This window comes from Mobula hypostoma, chromosome 2 (genome assembly GCF_963921235.1).
Source record: "Mobula hypostoma chromosome 2, sMobHyp1.1, whole genome shotgun sequence".
NCBI classification, from domain to species: domain Eukaryota; kingdom Metazoa; phylum Chordata; class Chondrichthyes; order Myliobatiformes; family Myliobatidae; genus Mobula; species Mobula hypostoma.
The window spans coordinates 170819197-170840957 of record NC_086098.1 but is presented as its reverse complement, the minus strand read 5'-3'; the positions used below and the strand labels follow the sequence as shown (position 1 = coordinate 170840957).

Here is a 21761-nt window from a genome sequence, read left to right as displayed (position 1 = left end):
GTTTTCTTGACCAAGTGGGTATGGATATGAGATGTTGAGTGATGCATACAACACAGAAAAGGTAGAGAGACTTGTATTTCATTGATTCTGTCCCTACACTATACAGCCATTGAAGTACTCCGAATGTATAATCCATGTAAGCAGCCAATCTACACGTCCAACAAGCTCCCACCAACAACCTCGAGGTCATGGCTGATAACCTGTTTCAGAGATCTTTCTTGAGGCATAAGTATTGGTTGAGAACATGGGGAAAGGGGAGATTGGGACCTAGACAAAAACTGCCAGGCAACCTCAGAAGGTCAGACATTGTTTACGAAAGGAGAAACAGTTAACATTTCGAGTCAGGGACTCTCCATGAGAATGGTATAAGAGAGATACAAGCGTAAGCGTAATAACGTAATACTAATACAGCACTAGTTGTAAGATGGGGGTTTGATTCCCACAGATGTCTTTAAGGAGTTTGTACATTCTCCCTATGACCGCATGGGTTTCCTTCCCACATTCCAGTGGGTTAGTATTAGTAAGTTGTGGACTGTGCCCAGCACAATCCTCGCTGATTTATTCAACCTGTGAAGCATTTCACCATATACTTCGATGTATATATAACAAATAAAGCTAATCTTTTAAACAAATTGGTCAGAGTAACAGGGAAAGTGGGGAGAGCAAAGAGTAGAACGCAGCGAACTATAAAAATTAGAATCAGGTTTATTATCACTGACATATGTTGTGAAATTTGTTGTTTTGTGTCAGCAGTACAGTGCAATACATAATATTTTATACTTTATTGTCGCCAAACAATCGATACTAGAGCAAACAATCATCACAGCGATATTTGATTCTGCACTTTGCGCTCTCTGGAGTACAAATCGATAGTAAATATTAAAAATTTAAATTATAAATCATAAATAGAAAATAGAAAAGGGAAAGTAAGGTAATGCAAAAAAAACCAAGAGGCAGGTCCGGATATTTGGAGGGTACGGCCCAGATCCGGATCCGGGATATAACAAGTATAAATTACAATAAAAATATATATTAAAATATAAATTAAATAAGTAGTGCAAAAACAGAGGAAAAAAGTAGAGAGGAGGTGGTGTTGATGGGTTCAATGTCCATTCTGAAATCTGATGGCAGAGGGGAAGAAGTTGTTCCTGAATTATTGAGTGTATGTCTTCAGTGAGAACAAGGAATGTGATTAGGGTCCTTAATGAGGGATGCTGTCTTTTTGAGGCATCTCCTTTTGAAGGTGTTTTGAATGCTGCGGAGACTAGTGCCCATGATGGAGCTAGCTGAGTTTACAACTTCCTGCATCTTTTCCCCTTCAGTGGGTCCTCCATACCAGGTGGTGATGCAGCCATTAACAGACGATTCCCTCATTCCTTTACAGAATAACAGAACCATTTCAATCCACCTGTGACCCATTAATGCTTTACTTTAATGCCATATCAAATAGACAGCACGTATTATTTAGTGCTCCCTTGGTCCTGCACCCAAATAACATCCTAGAGCTTTACGCTCAAAGTCTAGAGTGGGAATTGAACTCTCTGACTCACCGACCCTCCCCCCCCCCCCCATTGCCCTTGCTGTATTTGGTCTTGACTATTGTGTGTTGCTGCTTTCTTTCAGAGGACACGTTTGAGCGAACTCTAACAGTTGATGGAGAGGACACAACACTAATAGTGATGGACACATGGGGAACTGAGGTAACCACTTCATTACTGGATTCATGCATGGAATATAGTCCGCACAAGAAAGACCCCAGCGTATACCACCCATCCCTAATTGCTCTGATGGAGATTCACCTTCCTTAATTGTTGCTGTCTTTCTAATTTGGATGTTCCCAGGAACAGTTGGGTGGTGAGTTCCAGGATTTGGACACAGTGATAATGAAAGAACAGCAATATACACTTAGTGGCCACTTTATTAGGTACACCTGTACACCTCATTAATGCAAGTATTGAATCAGCCAATCATATGGCAGCTACTCAATGCATAAAAGCTTGCAGACATGGTCAAGAGGTTCTGTTGTTGTTCAGACCAAACATCAGAATGGTGCCAGGCAGGGTGGTTTGAGTATCTCACAAACTGCTAATCTCCTGAGATTTTCACACACAGCAGTCTCTAGTGTTTACAGCGAATGGTGCAAAACAACAAACAAAAAGCATCCAGTGAGCGGCAGTCCTGTGGGCAAAAACGCCTTGTAAATGAGAGAGGTCAGAGGAGAACGGCCAGACTGGTTCAAGCTGACAGGAAGGCAACAGTAACTCAAATAACCAGGCATCACAACAGTGGTGTGCAGAAGAACATTTCTGAACGCACATGTCGAACTTGAAGTGGATGGATTACTTAAGGAGAGGACCATGAGCATACACTCAGTGGCCACTTTATTCGGTACAGGAGATAATTAACAAAGTGGCACTGACGGCATTTCCAAGTGTATGACTTGGAGGGGAACCTGAGGGCAGTGGTGTATCCATGCAGCTCTCCTACCTAGTGGTGCTGACTACACACTTAAGCAGTTCTGCCAGCAGCCTGGGTCAGTAACGACAGTGCTTTTCACAGGTAGTGCACATTGAAGCCACCCTAATGTAGCATAGCTGCTAACTCAATGCCAATACAGCTTGGGGCATTTCAGAGCTCAATTCCAGCACTGCCTGTAAGGAATTTGTATGTTCTCCCCGGGACCACATGAGTTTCCTCTGGGTGCTCCGGTTTCCAACCTCACTCCAAAGACATACTGGTTAGTAGGTTCATTAATCTTTGGTAAATTGTCCTAGGGTCAAGGAGGTGGGTTGCTGGACGTGTGCCTCGGTGGGCTCATTCTACGCTGTGTCTCTGAAATTTAAAAAGAAATTAAAACAACAACCCAGTAGTGGAGAGAAATGTTTCAATGTTAAGAAAGTCCCAGATGTGCGGCAACAAAGGCTATGTGTGTGGGAGCATTTCAGTTACTGCGCGGCCGCGCAGCTTAGAGGGAACATTGCTTGCAACCAACCCCTCCCCATGTGGGTACAAGACTGGAGGGTCACTGATGTTTGTGGAAGTAGATCAGTGTGAATCTGTGGAATTCATTGCCACAGACGGCTGTGCAGGGTAAGTCATTAGGTACATTTAAAGTGGAGGTTGATAGTTTCTTGATTAATCAGGGCGTCAAAGGTTGGAGGGTCTCGGCCCGAAACTTCGATTGTTTACTCTTTTCCATTGATGCTGCCTAGCTTGCTGAGTTCCTCCAGCATTTTGTTTGTGTTCCAAAGGTTACAGGGAGAAGGCAGGAGGGATGATATATCAGCCATGATAGAATGGCTGAGCTGACTTGATAGTCAGAATGGCCTAATTCTGCTCCTAAATCTTAAATTAATGTGTAAGATGGGGTTCCAATGAAGTATCATGTCCTGAGTGTTTTCAATCTTCCTGAGACAAATGGATATAATTCTATTATACAATAGTGTAGTAGTTAGTGTTTCGCTTTACAGTCTCAGCTGTAAGATCAGAGGTTCGATTCCCACCGCTGTCTGTAAGGGGTTTGGCATTTGTCATGAAATTTATTTTTTTAAATTATTGATACAGCACAGAGCAAGCCCTGTGAGCCACACTGCCCCAGCAACCCCGACAAACCAGATTAACCCTAACCTAGTCACGGGACGATCTACAATAGGTAATTAATATAGCTGGCATGTCTTTGGATTGCGGGAGGAAACCAGAGGACCGGGGATAAACCCACACAATCCACGGTGAGGACATACAGAGACTGCTTACAGAACGGCACCAGAATTCAACTTCGAAATCTAGAGTGTCCCGAGACATAACAGTGTTGTGCCAACCACTGTGCTTCCATGGCTCCCTTGTTTGGTGACAGCAGTACATAAAAAAATCTATAAACTACAAATATATAATATATAGATACTTATATATTATGTATATAATAATTAAGTAATGCAAAAAGGGAGCAAAAATAAAATAGTAAGATAGTGTTCATGGGTTCAAAATCCATTCAGGGATTTGATGGCAAAAGGGATGAAGCTGTTCCTAAATCATTGAGTGTGTGCCTTCAGGCTTCTGTACCTCCTCCTTGATGGTAGCAATGAGAAGAGGGCATGTCCTGGGTGAAGGGGGTCCTTAATAATGGATGCTGCCTTTTCGAGGCATTGCCTTTTGAAGATGTCCTCAATGCTGGGGAGAAAAGTGCCCATGATGGAGCTGGCTGAATTACAACTTTCTGCAGCTTTTTCCAGTCCTGTGCAGTGGCCCCTCCATACTAGACGGTGATGCAACCAGTTAGAATGCTCTCCACAGTTTATGTAGAAATTTGCGACTGTCTATGGTGACATAAGAATTCTCTTCAGCCCAAATGAAATATAGATGCTGTCACAAACATCTGCAGATGCTGGAAATCCAAGCAACATACACAAAATGCTGGGGGAACTCGGCAGGCCAGGCAGCATCTCTGGAAAAGTGCCGTCAACGCTTCATGCCACTGTCATACCTGATTTGTAATTGCATCAATACATTGGGGGCAAGATAGATCTTCAGAGATGTTGACATCCAAGAATTTGAAGCAGCTCACCCTTTCCACTGCCGTTTCCTCAATGAGGACTGGTGTGTGTGTTTCCTCGACTTCCCCTTCCTGAAGTCCACAATCAATTTCTTGGTTTTACTGATGTTGAGTGCACGGTCATTAAGAGCAAAATAAAGAAAATAATAGAACCTATGAAAAAACCATACAGAATCAGGTTTATTATCACCGGTGTGTGACATGAAATTTGTTAACTTAGCAGCAGCAGCTCAATGCAATACATAATCTAGAAGAGAATGAATGAATAAATAAATAAATAAACAAACAAATAAACAAATAAATCAATTACATATATTGAATAGATGGGAAAAATGCAAAAACAGAAATATTGTGTATTAAAAAAAAGAGTGAGGTAGCGTCCAAGGATTCAATGTCCATTTAAAAATCGGATGGCAGAGGGGAAGAAGCTGTTCCTGAATCGCTGAGTGTGTGCCTTCAGGCTTCTGTACCTCCTACCTAATGGTCACAGTGAGAAAAGGACATGCCCTGGGTGCTGGAGGTCCTTAATAATGGATGCTGCCTTTCTGAGACACCGCTACTTGAAGATGTCCTGGGTACTTTGTAGGCTATTACCTAAGATGGAGCTGACTAGATTTACAACCTTCTACAGCTTCGGTCGGTCCTGTGCAGTAGCCCCTCCATACCAGACAGAGATGCAGCCTGTCAGAATGCTCTCCACAGTTCATGTATAGAAGTTTTTGAGTGTATTTGTTGACATACCAAATCTCTTCAAGCTCCTAACAAAGTATAGCCACTGTCTTGCCTTCTTTATAACATCGTCGATATGTTGGGACCAGGTTAGATCCTCAGAGATCTTGACACCAAGGAACTTGAAGCTGCTCACTCTCTCCACTTCTGATCCTTCTATGAGGATGGTATGTGTTCCTTCGTCTTACCCTTCCTGAAGTCCACAATCAGCTCTTTTGTCTTACTGAAGTTGAGTGCCAGGTTGTTGCTGTGGCACTATTCCACGAGTTGACATATCTTACTCCTGTACGCCCTCTCATCACCACCTGAGATTTTACCTACAATGGTTGTATCGTCAGCAAATTTATAGATGGTATTTGAGCTATGCCTAGCCACACAGTCATGTGTATATAGAGAGTAGAGCAGTGGGCTAAGCACACACCCCTGAGGTGCACCAGTGTTGATCATCAGCAAGGAGGATATGTTATCACCAATCTGCACAGACTGTGGTCTTCTGGTTAGGAAGTCGAGGATCCAATTGCAGAGTGAGGTACAGAGGCCCAGGTTCTGCAACTTCTCAATCAAGATTGTGGGAATGATGGTATTAAATGCTGAGCTAGAGTTGATGAACAGCATCCTGATGTAGGTGTTTGTGTTGTCCAGGTGGTCTAAAGCCATGTGGAGAGCCATTGAGATTGTGTCTGCCATTGACCTATTGTGGCGATAGGCAAATTGCAATGGGTCCAGGTTCCTTGTTGAGGTAGGAGTTCAGTCTAGTCATGACCAACCTCTCAAAGCATCTCATCACTGTCGATGTGAGTGCTATCAGGTAATAGTCATTAAGGCAGCCCACATTATTCTTCTTAGGCACTGGTATGATTGTTGCCTTTTTGAAGCAAGTGGGAACTTCCACCCGTAGCAGTGAGAGGTTGAAAATGTCCTTGAATACTCCCGCTAGTTGGCTGGCACAGGTTTTTCAGAGCCTTACCAGGTACTCCACCGGGACCTTCTGCCTTGCGAGGGTTCACCCTCTTTAAAGACAGTCTAACATCAGCCTCTGAGATGGAGATCACAGGGTCATCAGGTGCAGCAGGGATTTTCACAGCTGTAGTTGTGTAATCCCTTTCAAAGCGGGCATAGAAGGTGTTGAGTTCATCTGGTAGTGAAGCATTGCTGTCAATTGTGCTATTGGGTTTCACTTTATAGGAACTAACGTCTTGCAGACCCTGCCAGGGTTGCCGTACATCCAATGTCGCCTCCAACCTCATTCGAAATTGTCTCTTCACCCTCGAAATAGCCCTCCACAAATCATATCAAAGTTGCTTGAATTTCCAGCATCTGCAGAATTCCTGTTGTCTCCACAAATCATACCTGGTTTCCTGGTACAGGCCTGGGTCTCCAGACTTGAATGCCACAGATCTAGCCTTCAGCATTAACAAAGACTGACAAACAACCAATTTGTAAAAGAAGGAAAACTGTGCAAATAAAAGAATCTGAGAACATGAGTTGTAAAGAATCTTTGAAAGTAAGACTGTAGGTTGTGGAATCAGTTCAGAGTTGTGGTGAGTGAGGTTATCCATGCTGGTTCAGGAGCCTGATGGTTGTAGGGTAATAACTGTTCCTGAACCTGCTGGTGTGGGAGGTAAGGGTCCTGTACCTCCTGCCTGATGGTGGTAGTGAGAAGAGAGTATATATCGGATGGTGGCAGTCCTTGATGCTTTCTCCTGGCAGAGCTCTATGTAGATGTGTTTGATGGCAGGGAAGCCTTTGCCTGTGATGGCCTGGGCTGCATCCACCACTTTCTGCAAACGTTTCTGTTCCTGGGCATTGGTGTTTATACCCGGCTGTGATGCACCCAGGTAGGATACTCTCTGCTGTTCAGCTTTAACCAAAGTCCATCACCATCCAGGCCATGCTCTCTTCTTGCTATTACCATCAGGATGCAGGTACAGAAGCCTCAGAACCCACCCCATCAGGTTCAGGAACATTACACAAAGTCAGGCTCCTGAACCAGTGTGGATAACTTCACTTGCCTCAAAACTGAACTGACTCCACAACCTATAGACTCACTTTCAAGGACTCTGCAACTTGTGTTCTCAGTTATTTACTTACTTTTTAAACTATTTTGACAATTTGTCTTTGTTTGCACATTTAGTTGTTTGTCAGTCTTTGCTTATGTATAGTTTTTTTCTTAAATTCAAATTTATTATTTTCCTGTGAATGCCTGCAAGAAAATGAATCTCAAGACAGTGTACAGTGATGTCCACTGTACATACTTTGATAATAAATTTACTTTGAACTTTGAACTATAGAAGTTTGTTTTATCTTGCATATGGAATGATCAGTGCAGAAGACATGGTCTCTATATCTTAGTTACCAATTTCCAGTGAATTTCTTTCCTGTGCAGAGCAATGAGTCGTGGGTTCAGGATTACTGTATGCAGGTGGGCAACGCCTACATCATTGTCTACTCCATCACCGACCGCACCAGCTTTGAGAGCGCGTCCGAGCTCCGTATTCAGCTGCGGAGGCTGAGGCAAGCAGAGAACATTCCCATTATCCTGGTGGGCAACAAGAGTGACCTGGTACGGTGCCGCGATGTCTCCATTGAAGGTCAGTCACACAGCGGTCTATTTTATTTTGTTCTGTGATGCAGCGCGATACGGGCCCTTTCGGCGCATCAAGCCCGTGCTACACAATGACACCCGTGTGACCAGTTAAACCTACCAACCCCTGGACTGTGGGGGGAAACCAGAGGAAAGAAGTGTGGTTACTGGGAGAACGTACAAATTTCTTACAGACAGCGGCAGAATTGAACCGGGGTCACTGGCGTTGTGATGGCATTATGCTAACCGCTATGCAGGCGGGTTGCCTGTGATTAAAAACAGTGATCACCAGACCTGAACAGCATCCACCCCGCCCAATGCTAACCCTCAATCTCGACCCCTCTAATACAGAGTATGAATGTAGACCAGTTTCAGTGGGGAACCAGTCCGTGCATCATTAACTCTTAACTCCAAATCAGAATCAGGTTTATTATCACTGATGTAAGTTGTGAAGTTTGTTTCTATGACTGCAATCTGAAGTGACCCATCAAGCCTGTCGTTTGAGGGGGGTGTCCACAGTCTCCACAGCACAATGTGGATCTATCAATGATCGTCAGCCTTGGCCATGAAGCCAACATTCATTGGAGTCCACCAGCATCTCAACTTGCCGAATTTGATTGCCCAAATGGCCTAATTCTGCTCCCATGTCTTGTGGCATAATTCCAATTCCCTGTGCCTCACCCATTACTTCTAACTGGGCAGATAAGCTGCCCTCTGGCACTCAACGTCATCTGAATGGCTCCGTCTCTAAGAAAATGGATCAGAGTGAAAGGATTTGGGCCAACACACGGCAAGTGCTAGAGAAACTCAGCAGGTCAGGCAGCATACATGGAGGGGAAGAAACAGTCGACATTTCAGGCAAAGACCCTTCATCAGGACTGGAAAGGATGGGGCCAGAAGCCAGAATAAGAAGGTGGGAAAGAGGTAAAAGAGGAAAAGGACTAAAGAAGAAGGAATCTGATACAAGAGCAAAGTTGTCCAGGGAGAAAAGGGAAGGAGGAGGGGAACCAGAGGGAGGTGATAGGCAGGTGAGGAGAAGAGAAGAGGTGAGAAGAGAGGAACTAGAATGGGGAATGGAAAAAGAGTGGAGGGGGAGGGGAGAGAAATTACTGGAAGCTGGAGGAATCAGTAGTCGTAACTTCAGCTCAGAAGCTAGCCGGACGGAATTTGAGGTGTTGCTCCTCCAGCTGGAGGGGGGCTTCATCGTGGTAGCAGAGGAGGCCATAGAACAACATATTGGAATGAGAATGGGAAGCTGAATTGAAATGGCAGATGAAGCAAAGGCACTCAACAAAGCAGACCCCCAAACTACAGAATGTCTTTTTATCCCACTGCAGTCCACTTGGTCCAAACTGAGCATTTTTTTAACAAGCTGATTATCAGTTTGCAAATTTTTTCTCCCTGCCTTTTCTCACGCTACCCAAGATCACGTAGCTACATGGACACGGTCAGGCAGAAGTTCTATGGCACTAATTAAATCTCCAGAGTCCTGAACCTTTCCATTTATTGGTAACTTGGAAGCTCACTGTCAGACAAAAATAGTCTGATTCTCGCTGGGAGGCTTCAGGCTCTTGGCTGGAAACAAGGATTTGCTCATCGATTGACATCATGATCCAGGAATCTAAACAACAAACTTTAACCTCAACTTTTGCTCACGAGAGTTGGACATCTTGCAAACAATGATTACTGAGCAAGGAAAATTTATCACCCACATTTGCTTGTGTTATGAAATTATGCAGACCAATTTACAAATATCGTTGCTACTGGATGTGTGAAATAAAACAGAGTTTTACTCTGTTGAATTCTGGTCACCCCATCAAGGTAGGATGAGGAGGCTGTGGAAAGGAGATACAAGAGAGCTTCACCAGGATGCTGCCTGGATTAGAAAGCATGTGTTATTAGGAGAGGTTGGAAACATTTGTGTTGTTTTATCTGGAGTGTCTGAACCTGATAGAAGTTTATTAAATTACGAGAGGCAGACAACATAGCATGCCCACAACTTATTTTTTACTCAGAGTGGTATAGAGGTGTGGAATGTATAAGGGGATGATAGAGGTAGATATTTTTTACGCAGAGTGGTTGAGGCATGGAACACATTGCCAGGAGTGTTAGTAAAGACAGATACGTTACTAGGGATGGTGGTGGAAGCAGATATGATAGTGTCTGCTAGATAGACACATGAAGGTTCAGAGGATGGAGGGTTATGGATCCTGTGCAGGCAGAATAGCTTTAGTTTAATTTGACATCATGTTCAGCAGAGACGTTGTGGGCCGAAGGACCTGTTCCTGTGCTGTACTGTTCTGTCTTCGTATTCTGGAAATAGTTAGCAGGTCAGGCAGCCTCTATGGCAAAAGATGTGGATAAGGTTTAAAGTCAAACGAGAGATCACACTTGGACTATTTTGTTCAGTTCTGGTCACCTCGTTATAGGAAGGATGTAGAAGCTTTGGAGAGAGCACAGAGGACATTTACCAGGATGCTGCCCGGATTAGAGAGCATGTCTTATGAGGATAGGATGAACTAGGGCTTTTCACTTTGGAGCAAAGGAGGATGAGAGGCTGCTCGACAGAGGTGCATAGATGATAAAAGGCGTAGATAGAGTGGACAGCCTAACAGAAAGGGGCAGGACCCAGAGTAAGGTGGTGCGGGGTGGGGGGAGGGAGTACAAGGTAGGTTCCTTCCTCTCCCCCCCCCCGCAGCTGGAAGATGTTACGTTTTATTGACACTCATCAAGCCCCAAAGGTTCTGTAGGCAAGAGAAAGAAGTAAAGAAATACAGAAATCGAAGAAGCCCAGAATCAGAACCAGGTTTATTATCAACGAAATACTGTATTGTAGTGAAGTTTGTTATTTTGTGGCAGCAGTACAGTGCAACACATTAAATATACTATAAATTATAACATGAAATATGATATGCATACACACTCTGGACATTTTATTAGGTACACCATACACCTGTTTATTAATGCAAGTATCTAATCAGCCAATCATGTGGCAGCAACACAATGTATAAAAGCATGCTGACATGGTCAAGAGGTTCAGTTGTTGTTCAGACCGAGCATCAGAATGGGGAAGAAATGTGATCTAAGTGACTTCGACCATGAATGATTATTGGTGCCAGACAGGGTAGTTTGAGTATTTCAGAAACTGCTGATCTCCTGCAATTTTCATGGATAACAGTCTCTAGAGTTTACACAGAATGTGTGAAAGATTTTTAAAAAGCGTTCTGTGAGTGAAAAAACCTTGTTAATGGGAGAGGTCGGAGGAGAATGGTCAGACTGGTTCAAGCAGACTGAGTAATCAAGAAGGTGTACAGGTGTACCTAATAAAGTGACAATTGAGTGTGTTTTCATTCCTATCCTTACCACATAGAAGGAAGCTATTTCGGGCCATCGAATCTCTCCTGTCCCACAAAGCAATCACAGTTCCTCAATAACGTTCTGTTTCTTGCCACCTTTTCTCTCTACATTCCCATCTCCATGCTGCTTTACTGTGCTACTGTATCTGAGCGGGACATGAAAGAATTAACTTTATTTCTTACATCCTTCACATACATAAGGAGTAAAAATCTTTACGTTACAACTTCATCTAAATGTGCATTGTGAAATTGTGGTAATTTATAGTAATTTATAATAACTAGAACAGTCAATGTAACATAGAATTACACACAAATCAGCATGAGTTAGTCAGTCTGATGGCCTGGTGGAAGAAGCTGTCCTGGAGCCTATTGCTCTGGCTTTTATACTGTGGTATTGTTTCCTGGATGGTAGCAACTGGAACAGTTTGTGGTTGGGGTAACTCGGATCCCCAGTGATCCTTTTTTCACACCTGTCTTTGTAAATGTCCTGAATCATGGGAAGTTCACAACTACAGATGCACTGGGCTGTCCGCACCACTCTCTGCAGAGTCCTGCGATTAAGGGAGGTACAGTTTCCATACCAGGCAGTGATGCAGCCAGTCAGGATGCTCTCAATTGTGCCCCTGTAGAAAGTTTTTAGGATTTGGGGACCCATATCAAACTTCTTCAACCATCTGAGGTGAAAGAGATACTGTTGTGCCTTTTACACCACACAGCTGGTGTGTACGGACCACGTGAGGTCCTCGGTGATGTGGATGCCAAGGAACTGAAAGCTGTTTACCCTCTCAACACCAGATCATGAGAGTCACCACATAAATTACTTGATGCAGCTACAAAGGCATGGCAACAGGTATATTTCACTAGGAGTTTAAGGAGCCTTGATATGTCACCAAAGACAGATACATCGCTGGGGTAGTGGTGGAACCAGATTTGATAGTGTCTGTTAGATAGACGTGAAGATGCAGAGAATGGAGGGATATGGATCCTGTGCAGGCAGAAGAGCTTTAATTTAATTTGACGTCATGTTCTACACGGACGTTGTGGGCTGTAGGGCTTGTTCCTGTGCTGTACTGTTCTATGGTCTGTATTCTGGAAGTGTTCAGCAAGCCAGGCAGGGGTACCGCAGATAGCATTCTAACTGGCTGCATCACTGTCTGGTACCGGGGGGCCACTGCACAGGATCAGAAAAAGCTGCAGCAAGTTGTGAACTCAGCCGGCTCCATCACAGGCACTAACCTCCCCAGCGTTGAGGACATCTTCAAAATGCAATGCCTCCAAAAAGCGGCACCCATCATTAAGAACCCCTATCACCCAGAACAAGCCCTCTTCCCAATGCTACCATTAAGGAGGAGGTACAGGATACTGAAGACAAACTTGCAGAATTTTAGGAACAGCTTCTTCTCCTCTGCCGTCAGATTTCTGAATGGACAGGGAACCCATGAACTCTACCTCACTATTTTCTTTTTTTTTTGCACTACTTAATTTAATTTTATATATGTATATTCCTCATTGTAATTTCTAGTTTTTTATCATTATGTACTGCAAAGTACCGCAGCCACAAAACAACAAATTTCACGACATATTCAGGTGATACTGATTCTGATTCAATTCTCTCTCTCCTCCTCTGTTCTTTGCTGCAGAGGGCCGTGCGTGTGCCGTGGTCTTTGACTGCAAGTTCATCGAGACCTCCGCCACCCTGCACCACAACGTGGCTGAGCTGTTCGAAGGCATCGTGCGGCAGATCCGCCTGCGCAAGGACAGCAAGGAGGCAAACGAGAGGAGGATGGCCAATCACAAGAGGAGGGAAAGTGTGACGAAGAAAGCCCGCCGGTTTCTGGACAGGTTTGTGGCCAAGAACAACAAAAAGATGGCCTTGAAGGTCAGGTCCAAGTCCTGCCATGACCTGTCAGTGTTATAAATACACAGAAGTGCAAGCAAACCAGTCACCGGTGGGGAACAGGCGCCACAACCTGCAAGTTGATTCAGGACCAAGATCTACTCTCTTCTGTGCCTTTCCTGATAGGTTTTGTTGGTGGTTGTGGCCCGGCGATCATGGAGAAAACTTGGTGAGGATTAGAGTCAACAAGATGGATTTCTAAAGCATCTTCATGAAGCCCCTCAATATTCAAAAGGGGAAGAATTGACCAAAGTCTCACATGCAATTCATGAGCCAATAAACATACTGTATTTTAACTTGTGGTGAAAACAATGCTGGTTGGCTCCTGAGCAAGCAAGGCTTTTCTTCCTTCCGTTCTCCTTTGTTGAAGATACTTTCTTCTTTCTTTAGCAGAGTAACCCAGCCGCATCCTGCTTAATCCCCTTACGTCAGAATTCTAAGTCTATTTATTATCAAAGTACATACATGTCACCATATACAACCCTGAGATTTGTTTTCTTGCAGGTGTACACAATAAATCCATAACAGAGTAGTAACCGTTACAGAATCAATGAAAGACCGCACCAGCTAGGGCATTCAACCAGTGTGCAGAAGACAACAAACCATGCAAATACAAAAAGAAAGAAATAATAATAAATAAGCAATAAATATCAAGAATATGAGATGAAGAGTCCTTGAAAGTGAGTCCATAGGCTGTAGGAACATCTCAATGATGGGGCAAGTGAAGCTGAGTGAAATTATCCCCTTTAGTTCAAGAGCCTGTTGGTAACTGTTCCTGAACCTGGTGCTGTGAGCCCCCAGGCTCCTGTACCACCCTCCTGATGGCCGCAGCGAGAAGAGAGCATGACCTGGGTGGTGGGGAGTCACTGATGATGGATGCTGCTTTCCTGCAACAATGCTTTGTGTAGATGTGCTCAATGGGAAGAGCTTCACCCATGACGGACTGGGCCATATCACAGTACATGTCTGAGTCCTGCAGGTGACTGAGGCCCAGTGTCCACCTTCCACTTGATGAGGCCAAGGTCCCTGCACTGACAGTCAATTAGAAAACCAAAGTTGGTACACGTTCACTACAGTGTTGACAGGAGGTCAGATCTTTGAACTTTTCAAGGAGAGATGGGATTGGAGATGTTACTCTGTCCATAATTTAGTCTCATTACGATGTCTAGTTTGAGGAATGTGTGAGGAGCTTATTTTTAGAATTTTGATTTAGTTTAAACTAGTGAAAGATCATGTTGAAATTGACATCCAATAAAGAAGTCTCAAATATGTTGGCTGTCCACATGTGGGACTATGACCAGGATGATGAGCCCACTGCTGGAGGCAAGCTGTGTGGCCCAACTCATTCATGCCGACCATGTCTGTCTGATAGGTGAAGTGTGGAAATATCCCAGGTCTTCAAGAAAAGATACACAACCAGAATATAAAAGCAAGGATGTGGTGCTGGAGCTTCATAAGGCATTGGTTAGACCAGGGGTGGCTAACCTTTTACATTCCATGCGTCAATTTTTTACGCACAAATTCAGATGCACCATACAACTCTTGTACCCCCATTCAATTCTTGTAAAAATATGTTAATATAGGCATATTTAGCATTTTACATGATATATTGATTTAATATAAAAACAAGATAAACATTACTTACATAGAACATAGAATAGTACAGCATAATACAGGCCCTTTGGCCCACAATGTTGTGCCGACCCTCAAACCCTGCCTCCCATATAATCCACCAACTTAAATTCCTCCACATACCTGTCTAGTCGTCTCTTAAACTTCACTAGTGTATCTACCTCCACCACTGACTCAGGCAGTGCATTCCACGCACCAACTGCTCTCTGAGTAAAAAACCTTCCTCTAATATCCCCCTTGAACTTACCACCCCTTACCTTAAAGCCATGTCCTCTTGTATTGAGCAGTGGTGCCCTGGGGAAGAGGCGCTGGCTATCCACTCCATCTATTGCTCTTAATATCTTGTCCTCTCATCCTCCTTCTCTCCAAAGAGTAAAGCCCTAGCTCCCTTAATCTCTGATCATAATCCATACTCTCTAAACCAGGCAGCATCCTGGTAAATCTCCTCTGTGCCCTTTCCAATGAGACTTTCACAACTTCTTTTAACAAATATATTTTGTCTTCTTTTGATTTCTTCCTTTTTTTTAATCACATATTCTTTCCATAACTCAGACCCAAGCACTAGCTTCAGTTTTCCTTCTATTTCAGTCTGATGTTGTGTTTTATAGTGTCTCTTAAGATCATGTCTTCTATTATGTGAGGAAGTGTTTTCACAAACAATGCACAATGGTTTTCCTGACGGACCCACTATGAATAAGAACTCATTTTCCCACTGTTCACTGAATTCACGCTATCACTTTTTGCTTTTCTTTTGCACTGTGATGAGTAATTGAATGTAAAAACAAGGCTTAATTTTCAAAAAAGTACAAAACTGCAGATGTTCACAAAGGACAAAAAAGCACAACTCCGTAGTGCACGAGTGTCAGTTGTAAACTGACTGGCAAAATCCTGTGACGCACTGCAGAACAAAAGTCCTTCTTTCCTAGTTTGAGTACTTGTTATAGATTTTTTTTTCTACAAATCGGTTTTTGGTTAATATTTTTTTGCATGAGTAGGCTTAACTTTTTATTACTATCACCAGGGTGCAATGCGCGACTTCTAATCATTTAATGCGCCGCCGGTTGGCCACCCCTGGGCTAGACCATACTTGGAGTATTGTGAGCAGTTTTAGAGACCTGCTGTCTAAGAAAGGATGCACTGACATTGAAGATAGTCAAAAGGGGGTTCACAAGAATGATTCCGGGAATGAAGGGTTAATGTGCAAGGAGGATTTGATGGCTCTGGGCCTGTACTCGCTGGAGTTTAGAAAAATGAAGGGGGATCTCATTGAAACCTATCGAATATTGAAAGGCCTAGATGGAGCAGATATTCTCTTTTTCACATTCTCTGACATTTTGAAGAATAGAAAGTGAGCAAGCTTGAACAGGCCAAGTCATTGGGTATATTTAAGGAGGAGGTTGATAGGCTCTTGGTTAGGGTGTCGAAGGTTACGGGGACATGGCAGGAGAGTCTGTCAGGGTCATCTATTATACCCATGCTCCTGGTACGGCCTCTTCCACATCGGTGAGACCCAACAGATTGGAGGGTAACTTTGTCGAGCACCTTCACCCTGTCCACCGCAAAAGGCAGGATCTCTCAGTGGCAGCCCATTTCAATTTCACTTGTACTCCTTCCCCTCCCATTACCGTCTTATTCTGGTTTCTGTCCCCTTCCTTTCTGGTCCTGATGAAAGGTCTCAGCTCAAAGTGATGTCTGTTCATCCCTCTCCATAGATGTTACTTGACCTGCTGATTTGCTTCTATGTTTTTGTATGTTGCTTAAGATTTCCAGAATTACGTGACTTATAGTTTTTTTTGGAGGGTCTAATCTCAATGGGTCAATGCTGAGGATCCTCCAACTTTAGAAGATCGACGTTGACTACATGGGCACATGGACAATGAATCACTGGGATAAGAGAATGGCAATATAGGAGGAAGCCCTTCACCAAGAAGGTGCCAAATCCAGCTACACTGACCATCCACTTTCACGGACATTGGCCTCAAGTTGCCTGCCGTCCAACAATTCCTTCTTCTCAGCAACCCCAGTTTGATCTTGAATCTTGCACGTTCGGAAGCTAGCCTTGCTAGTACAACATAAGCATTTATATAGCTTCAGTATCAAAGCAAAATTTCCCAAGATACTTTACAGGAGCATTCTAAAACCAATTTTGGCACAAGGTCAGACAGGGAGAAACATAGATGGAGAAGTAGATGTGGTCATTTAAAGACTGCCTTGGAATTTTGGGGCTGTGATCCAGGTGACTAAAGTTCAAGGAGTCCAACTATTCTCAGTAAATATGATTTTATGATTTTGTTTTAATATTGCATTTTCAACTAGTGGCCACTTCTCATGATTCAGTGCTAATCGAGCTGGTAGTTGGATGTTATACTGAGCTGTGATCCAGGACAGCGTATGTGGTTCTTTAGAATAGTGATTTTCAGAGAACGGTTCATCGGAAAGGTGTTAAGACAGTTCTCAGAATGTAACCTGACATTTACACATCTTACTAAGATTCCAACCCGCCTCCTCAAGGTGGCAGAACAATGCTAAATCTCTCTATTTTCCCATCACCCATTGATCCTGATGAAGAGCCTCAGCCCGAAACGTTGACTCTTTATTTCTTTCCAAGGATGCTGCCTGATCTGTTGAAGTTCTCCAGCATTTTGTGTGGGTTACTCTGGATATCCAGCATCCGCAGAGTCCCTTGGGTTAGCTATTTAAATACTTATTAAATGGCTATGACAATCTCTGTGATCCCATTCCATAAGATGATTCCCATTCACCTCTAGGTTTGGCCACCTCTGGCTGACTATGTTCCAAGAATCCATTCCCCAATCTGACTCCCCTCTTAGCCATTCCCTTCTCACCTGCCCATCACCTCCCTCTGGTTCCCCTCCTTCCCTTTCTCCTTTCTCTCATGGTCCAATTCTGCTCCTATCAGATTCCTTCTTTTTCAGCCCTTCTACCTATCACCTTCCAGCTTCCCACATCATCCCTCACTCCCACACCCCACCCACCTTCCCCGTCACCTGGTCTCACCAATCAACCTTCCCCCCCCCCACAGCTTTTCACTTCCTCCCTCAGCCTCCCCCACCCATCTACCTTCTGCCTCACCTGGTCTCACCTATCACCTGCCACCTGCTAACTCCTTCTTCTCCCCCCAACCTTCTCATTCTCGCTTCTTTCTGCTTCCTTTCCAGTCCTGATGAAAGGTCTCATCTCAAAACTTTGACTATTTATTCCCCTCCATTGATGCTGCCTGACCTGCTGAGTTCCTCCAGCATTTTGTGTGTGTTACTCTGATTTCCAGCATCTGCAGAGTGCCTTGTGCTTCTATTTCTAAGAAGACCTACCCCTGTGATCCTGCTATTGGTCTTCCAATGTGTCCATCATTGTGATATACCTCGCCTGATTGGAGAATCAGCAAGAACCTTGAAGTTGTGATTGGATGATGATTCTCAGTGGAATGGACTACCTTGTTCCCATCTGTGATAGGTTAGCTAAGATCAGTCTGCACTTCCTAGATACTCAAAGCCAAAAGTGGAGAGTTGATACTCCTATTCGAAACCTACCTTCTGAATATTTTTGTATCCAAATCTCCAGGTGTTGAAGGGTTTTTCTTTTCATTGATTCATGAGAATGCTGCATGTATTCTGATAATAAATGATAAGTTTACATTGATCATAACTGGTTCTATGCCATTCACTATGGACTAACTGAGTAATGTGTACAGTAATGTATTCGCTTTCTATAGTAATTTTTGCAGTCAAATTTTGAACCTGTTTCTGTAATATAGCTTTCATGTATTGTAGACTTAACTTTTGCAATAAAAACAGACCTTGTTTTCTAAGCCAAATACAACTTACTTTGAATCGTGCCAGTCATTTTGTTACTGGAGACGCAAGAGCCTGCAGATGCCAGAATCTGGAGGTAAAATTGAACTGCTTAAGGAACTCAGTGAATCCAATGGCATCTGGTGGGGAGAGGAATTGTGGGTCTTTCGGGTCGAGTGGACAACTTACTTCAGTCCAAGACACACATAGTCGTATTGAGGGCAAACTGTATTGATGGATGTCTTTTAATATCAGCCATTACTGTCAGGTTTGCTGCAGCATCCTTTCACAATAGTCACTTAATTAGGCACACCTGTACACCTCATTCATGCAAATATCTAATCAGCCAATCACGTGGCATCAACTCAATGCATAAAAACATGCAGACATGGTCAAGAGGTTCAGTTGTTGTTCAGACCAAACATCGGAATGGGGAAGAAATGTGATCTAAATGACTTTGATTTTGGAATGATTGTTGGTGCCAGATGGGGTGGTTAGAGTATCTCAGAAACTGCTCATCTCCTGTGATTTTCATGTACAGCCATCTCTAGAGTTTACAGAGAATGGCATGAAAAGTTAAAAGCATGCACTGAGCAGCAGTTCTGTGGGTGAAAACACCTTGTTAACGAGAGGGGTCGGAGGAGAATGGCCAGAGTGGTTCAAGCTGACAGGAAGGTGACACTAAGTCAAATAACCACACGTGGTGTGCAGAAGCGCATCTCCAAATGCATTCCAGACCTTGAAGTGGATGGGCTACAGCAGCAGAAGATCACAAGCATGCATTCAGTGGCCACTAATAAAATGGTCACCAAGTGAACAAAATCTACAGCGAACTGTCAGGTCATCATAAAAGGTCATTGGCTACAGGCTACCAACCCTGTAGGACTTGTCTGTGTCCAGGACAAACAAGCTGGCTGGAAAATCTGTTGCAGTCACTACCCACTCTGCAAACTGCCTGGTCCAAAAGCTCCTCTGGAAAGTACGATAGGGCTATTAAGTTCAAGTTCAGATCTATTGTCAACGTTCCTCCAGCCCATGGTGCATCCACGAAACATATATCACACACAGCTCATCAACCAAAATATAACCATAAATAACAATAAAATATAATTCAAGGGGCATGTAGTGTGCAGCACAAGTAAAAAGTAAACAGCTCACTGTCCCAGTGACGAGACCTCGGTGGTGGCAGGGTATTCATTAGTCTCACAGCCTGGGGGAAGAAGCTGTTACCCAGTCTGGCAGTCCTAGTCCTGATGCTCCTGTATCTCCTTCCTGATGGTAGAGTGTCAGAGAGATTGTACGATGGGTCGTAGTCCTGATGTTCCTGTACCTCCTCCCTGACGGTAGAGTGTCAGAGAGATTGTGGGATGGGTGGTAGGGAACTTCAACAATGCTTCGGGTCCTTCGTCTACAACGCTACAGATAAATGTCACAAATAGGGGGTAGGGAGACCCTGGTGATCTTCCCAGTGGTTTTTCCTGTTCTCTGTAGGGACTTACGGTCCAATGCCTTGCAGTTTCCATGCCACGCAATGATACAACCAGACAGGACAATTGTGATGGTGCTCCTGTAGAAAGTTGTTAGAAAGACGGTGGAGAGTCTTGCATGCTTCAGTCTCCTCAGAAAGTATACACTTTGCTATGTCTTCTTGACTAGTGAGAAGGTATTGTGGGTCCAGGTTAGATCATCTATTATGTACACACCAAGGAACTTTGTGCTCTTCACTCTCTCCACAGCAGAGCCATTGATACGCAATGGAAGAGTGATAGACCTGTGTCTTCCTAAAGTCCACAATCATCTCTTTTGTTTTGTCCATGTTGAAACTCGGGTTGTTGGTCTCACACCATTTGACAAACCTCTCTGTACGCCGACCCATCATTGTTGCTGACCAGGCCAGCCACCGTAGTAACATCGGCAAACCTGATCCGGTTTGAGCTGGATCTCGCAGTGCAGATGTGATTCAGCAGCGGACTGAGCACAGAGCCCTGGGGGTGGGGGCCACTGTTGTTCAGCCTGATGGAACATGATGAAGTTGCTGCCAACTCAGACTGACTGGGGTCTTTCCATCAAGACGTCCAAGATCCAGTTACTGAGAGGGGTGTTGAGCCCTTACAAGGACAGTTTACTCACCAGCATCTGAGGGATAATCATGGTAAACGCCGAGCTGAAGTTGATGAACAACTTCCTGGCCTACGAGGCATCATTTTTGAGTCGAGACAGGATAGAGTGGAGAGCTGGGGCTGTGGTATCATCAAAGGGCCGGTTGGAGCAGTAGGTGAATTGGAAAGGGACCAATATAGCTGGAAGGTGGGATTTTACATGATCCATTACCAGCAACTCAAAGCACTTCATGATTGTTGAAGTCAGTACCACTGGGCAGTAATCATTTACCGTCACTCTCTTGGGCACTAGAATGACGGTGGCTTCCTTGAAGCCTGCAGGGACAGTGGACTGTTCCAAAGAGATATTAAAGGTGTTCGTTAAGACCTATGTTATCTGGGCTGCACAGCCCCTCAGCACCAGACCAGCTGTGTCTGGCTCCACAGCTTTGCATGAGTTCACCCAGGCTAGGATCCTCCTCGCCTCGGCTGCAGCTAGACAAGGTGCCTATTCCTCGGGGAGAGGACAGGGGTCTTCCCTTGATTCAATACATTAAATCATGCATAGAAGGACTACCAGGAAGGGAGGCATCGCTGTCATTTCCACACAGAAACAAAGCAACTGGTTGTGGACTGCAACATACATAAAAGTTGCTGGTGAACGCAGCAGGCCAGGCAGCATGTCTAGGAAGAGGTGCGGTCGACGTTTCAGGCCAAGACCCTTCGTCAGGTTGTGGACTGCAGGAGGAATGGAGACAGGCTGATCCCTATTGACATCAATGGATCTGGGGTTGAGAAGGTGAACAGCTTTAAGTTCCCCAGTGTACACATCACCGAGGACCTCACATGGTCTGCACAAACCGGCTGTCTGGTAAAAAAAAGCACAACAGCACCTCTTTCACCTCAGATGACTGAAGAAGTTCAGCATGAGTCCCCAAATCCTAAGGATTTCCTATAGGGGCACAATTGAGAGCATCCTGACTGGCTGCATCACTGCCTGGTATGGGAACTGTACTTCTCTCAATCACAAGACTCTGCAGAGAGTGGTGTGGACAGCCCAGCACATCTGTAGATGCGAACTTCCCACTATTCAAGACATTTAC

General features: G+C 44.2%; 1 protein-coding gene across 1 annotated transcript in view; it reads left to right on the top strand.

Annotated features, from left to right (window-relative positions):
• Positions 1–18570, top strand: part of rem1 (RAS (RAD and GEM)-like GTP-binding 1) — a 52696-nt gene extending 34126 nt beyond the window's left edge. Inside the window, exons 3-5 of the mRNA XM_063041063.1 lie at positions 1624–1700; positions 7665–7869; positions 12859–18570. Of these exons, the coding sequence (XP_062897133.1) occupies positions 1624–1700; positions 7665–7869; positions 12859–13136 (560 nt within the window). The 3' untranslated portion in view covers positions 13137–18570. The remainder of the gene's footprint in view (positions 1–1623; positions 1701–7664; positions 7870–12858) is intronic.
• Positions 18571–21761: the final 3191 nt, after the last annotated feature.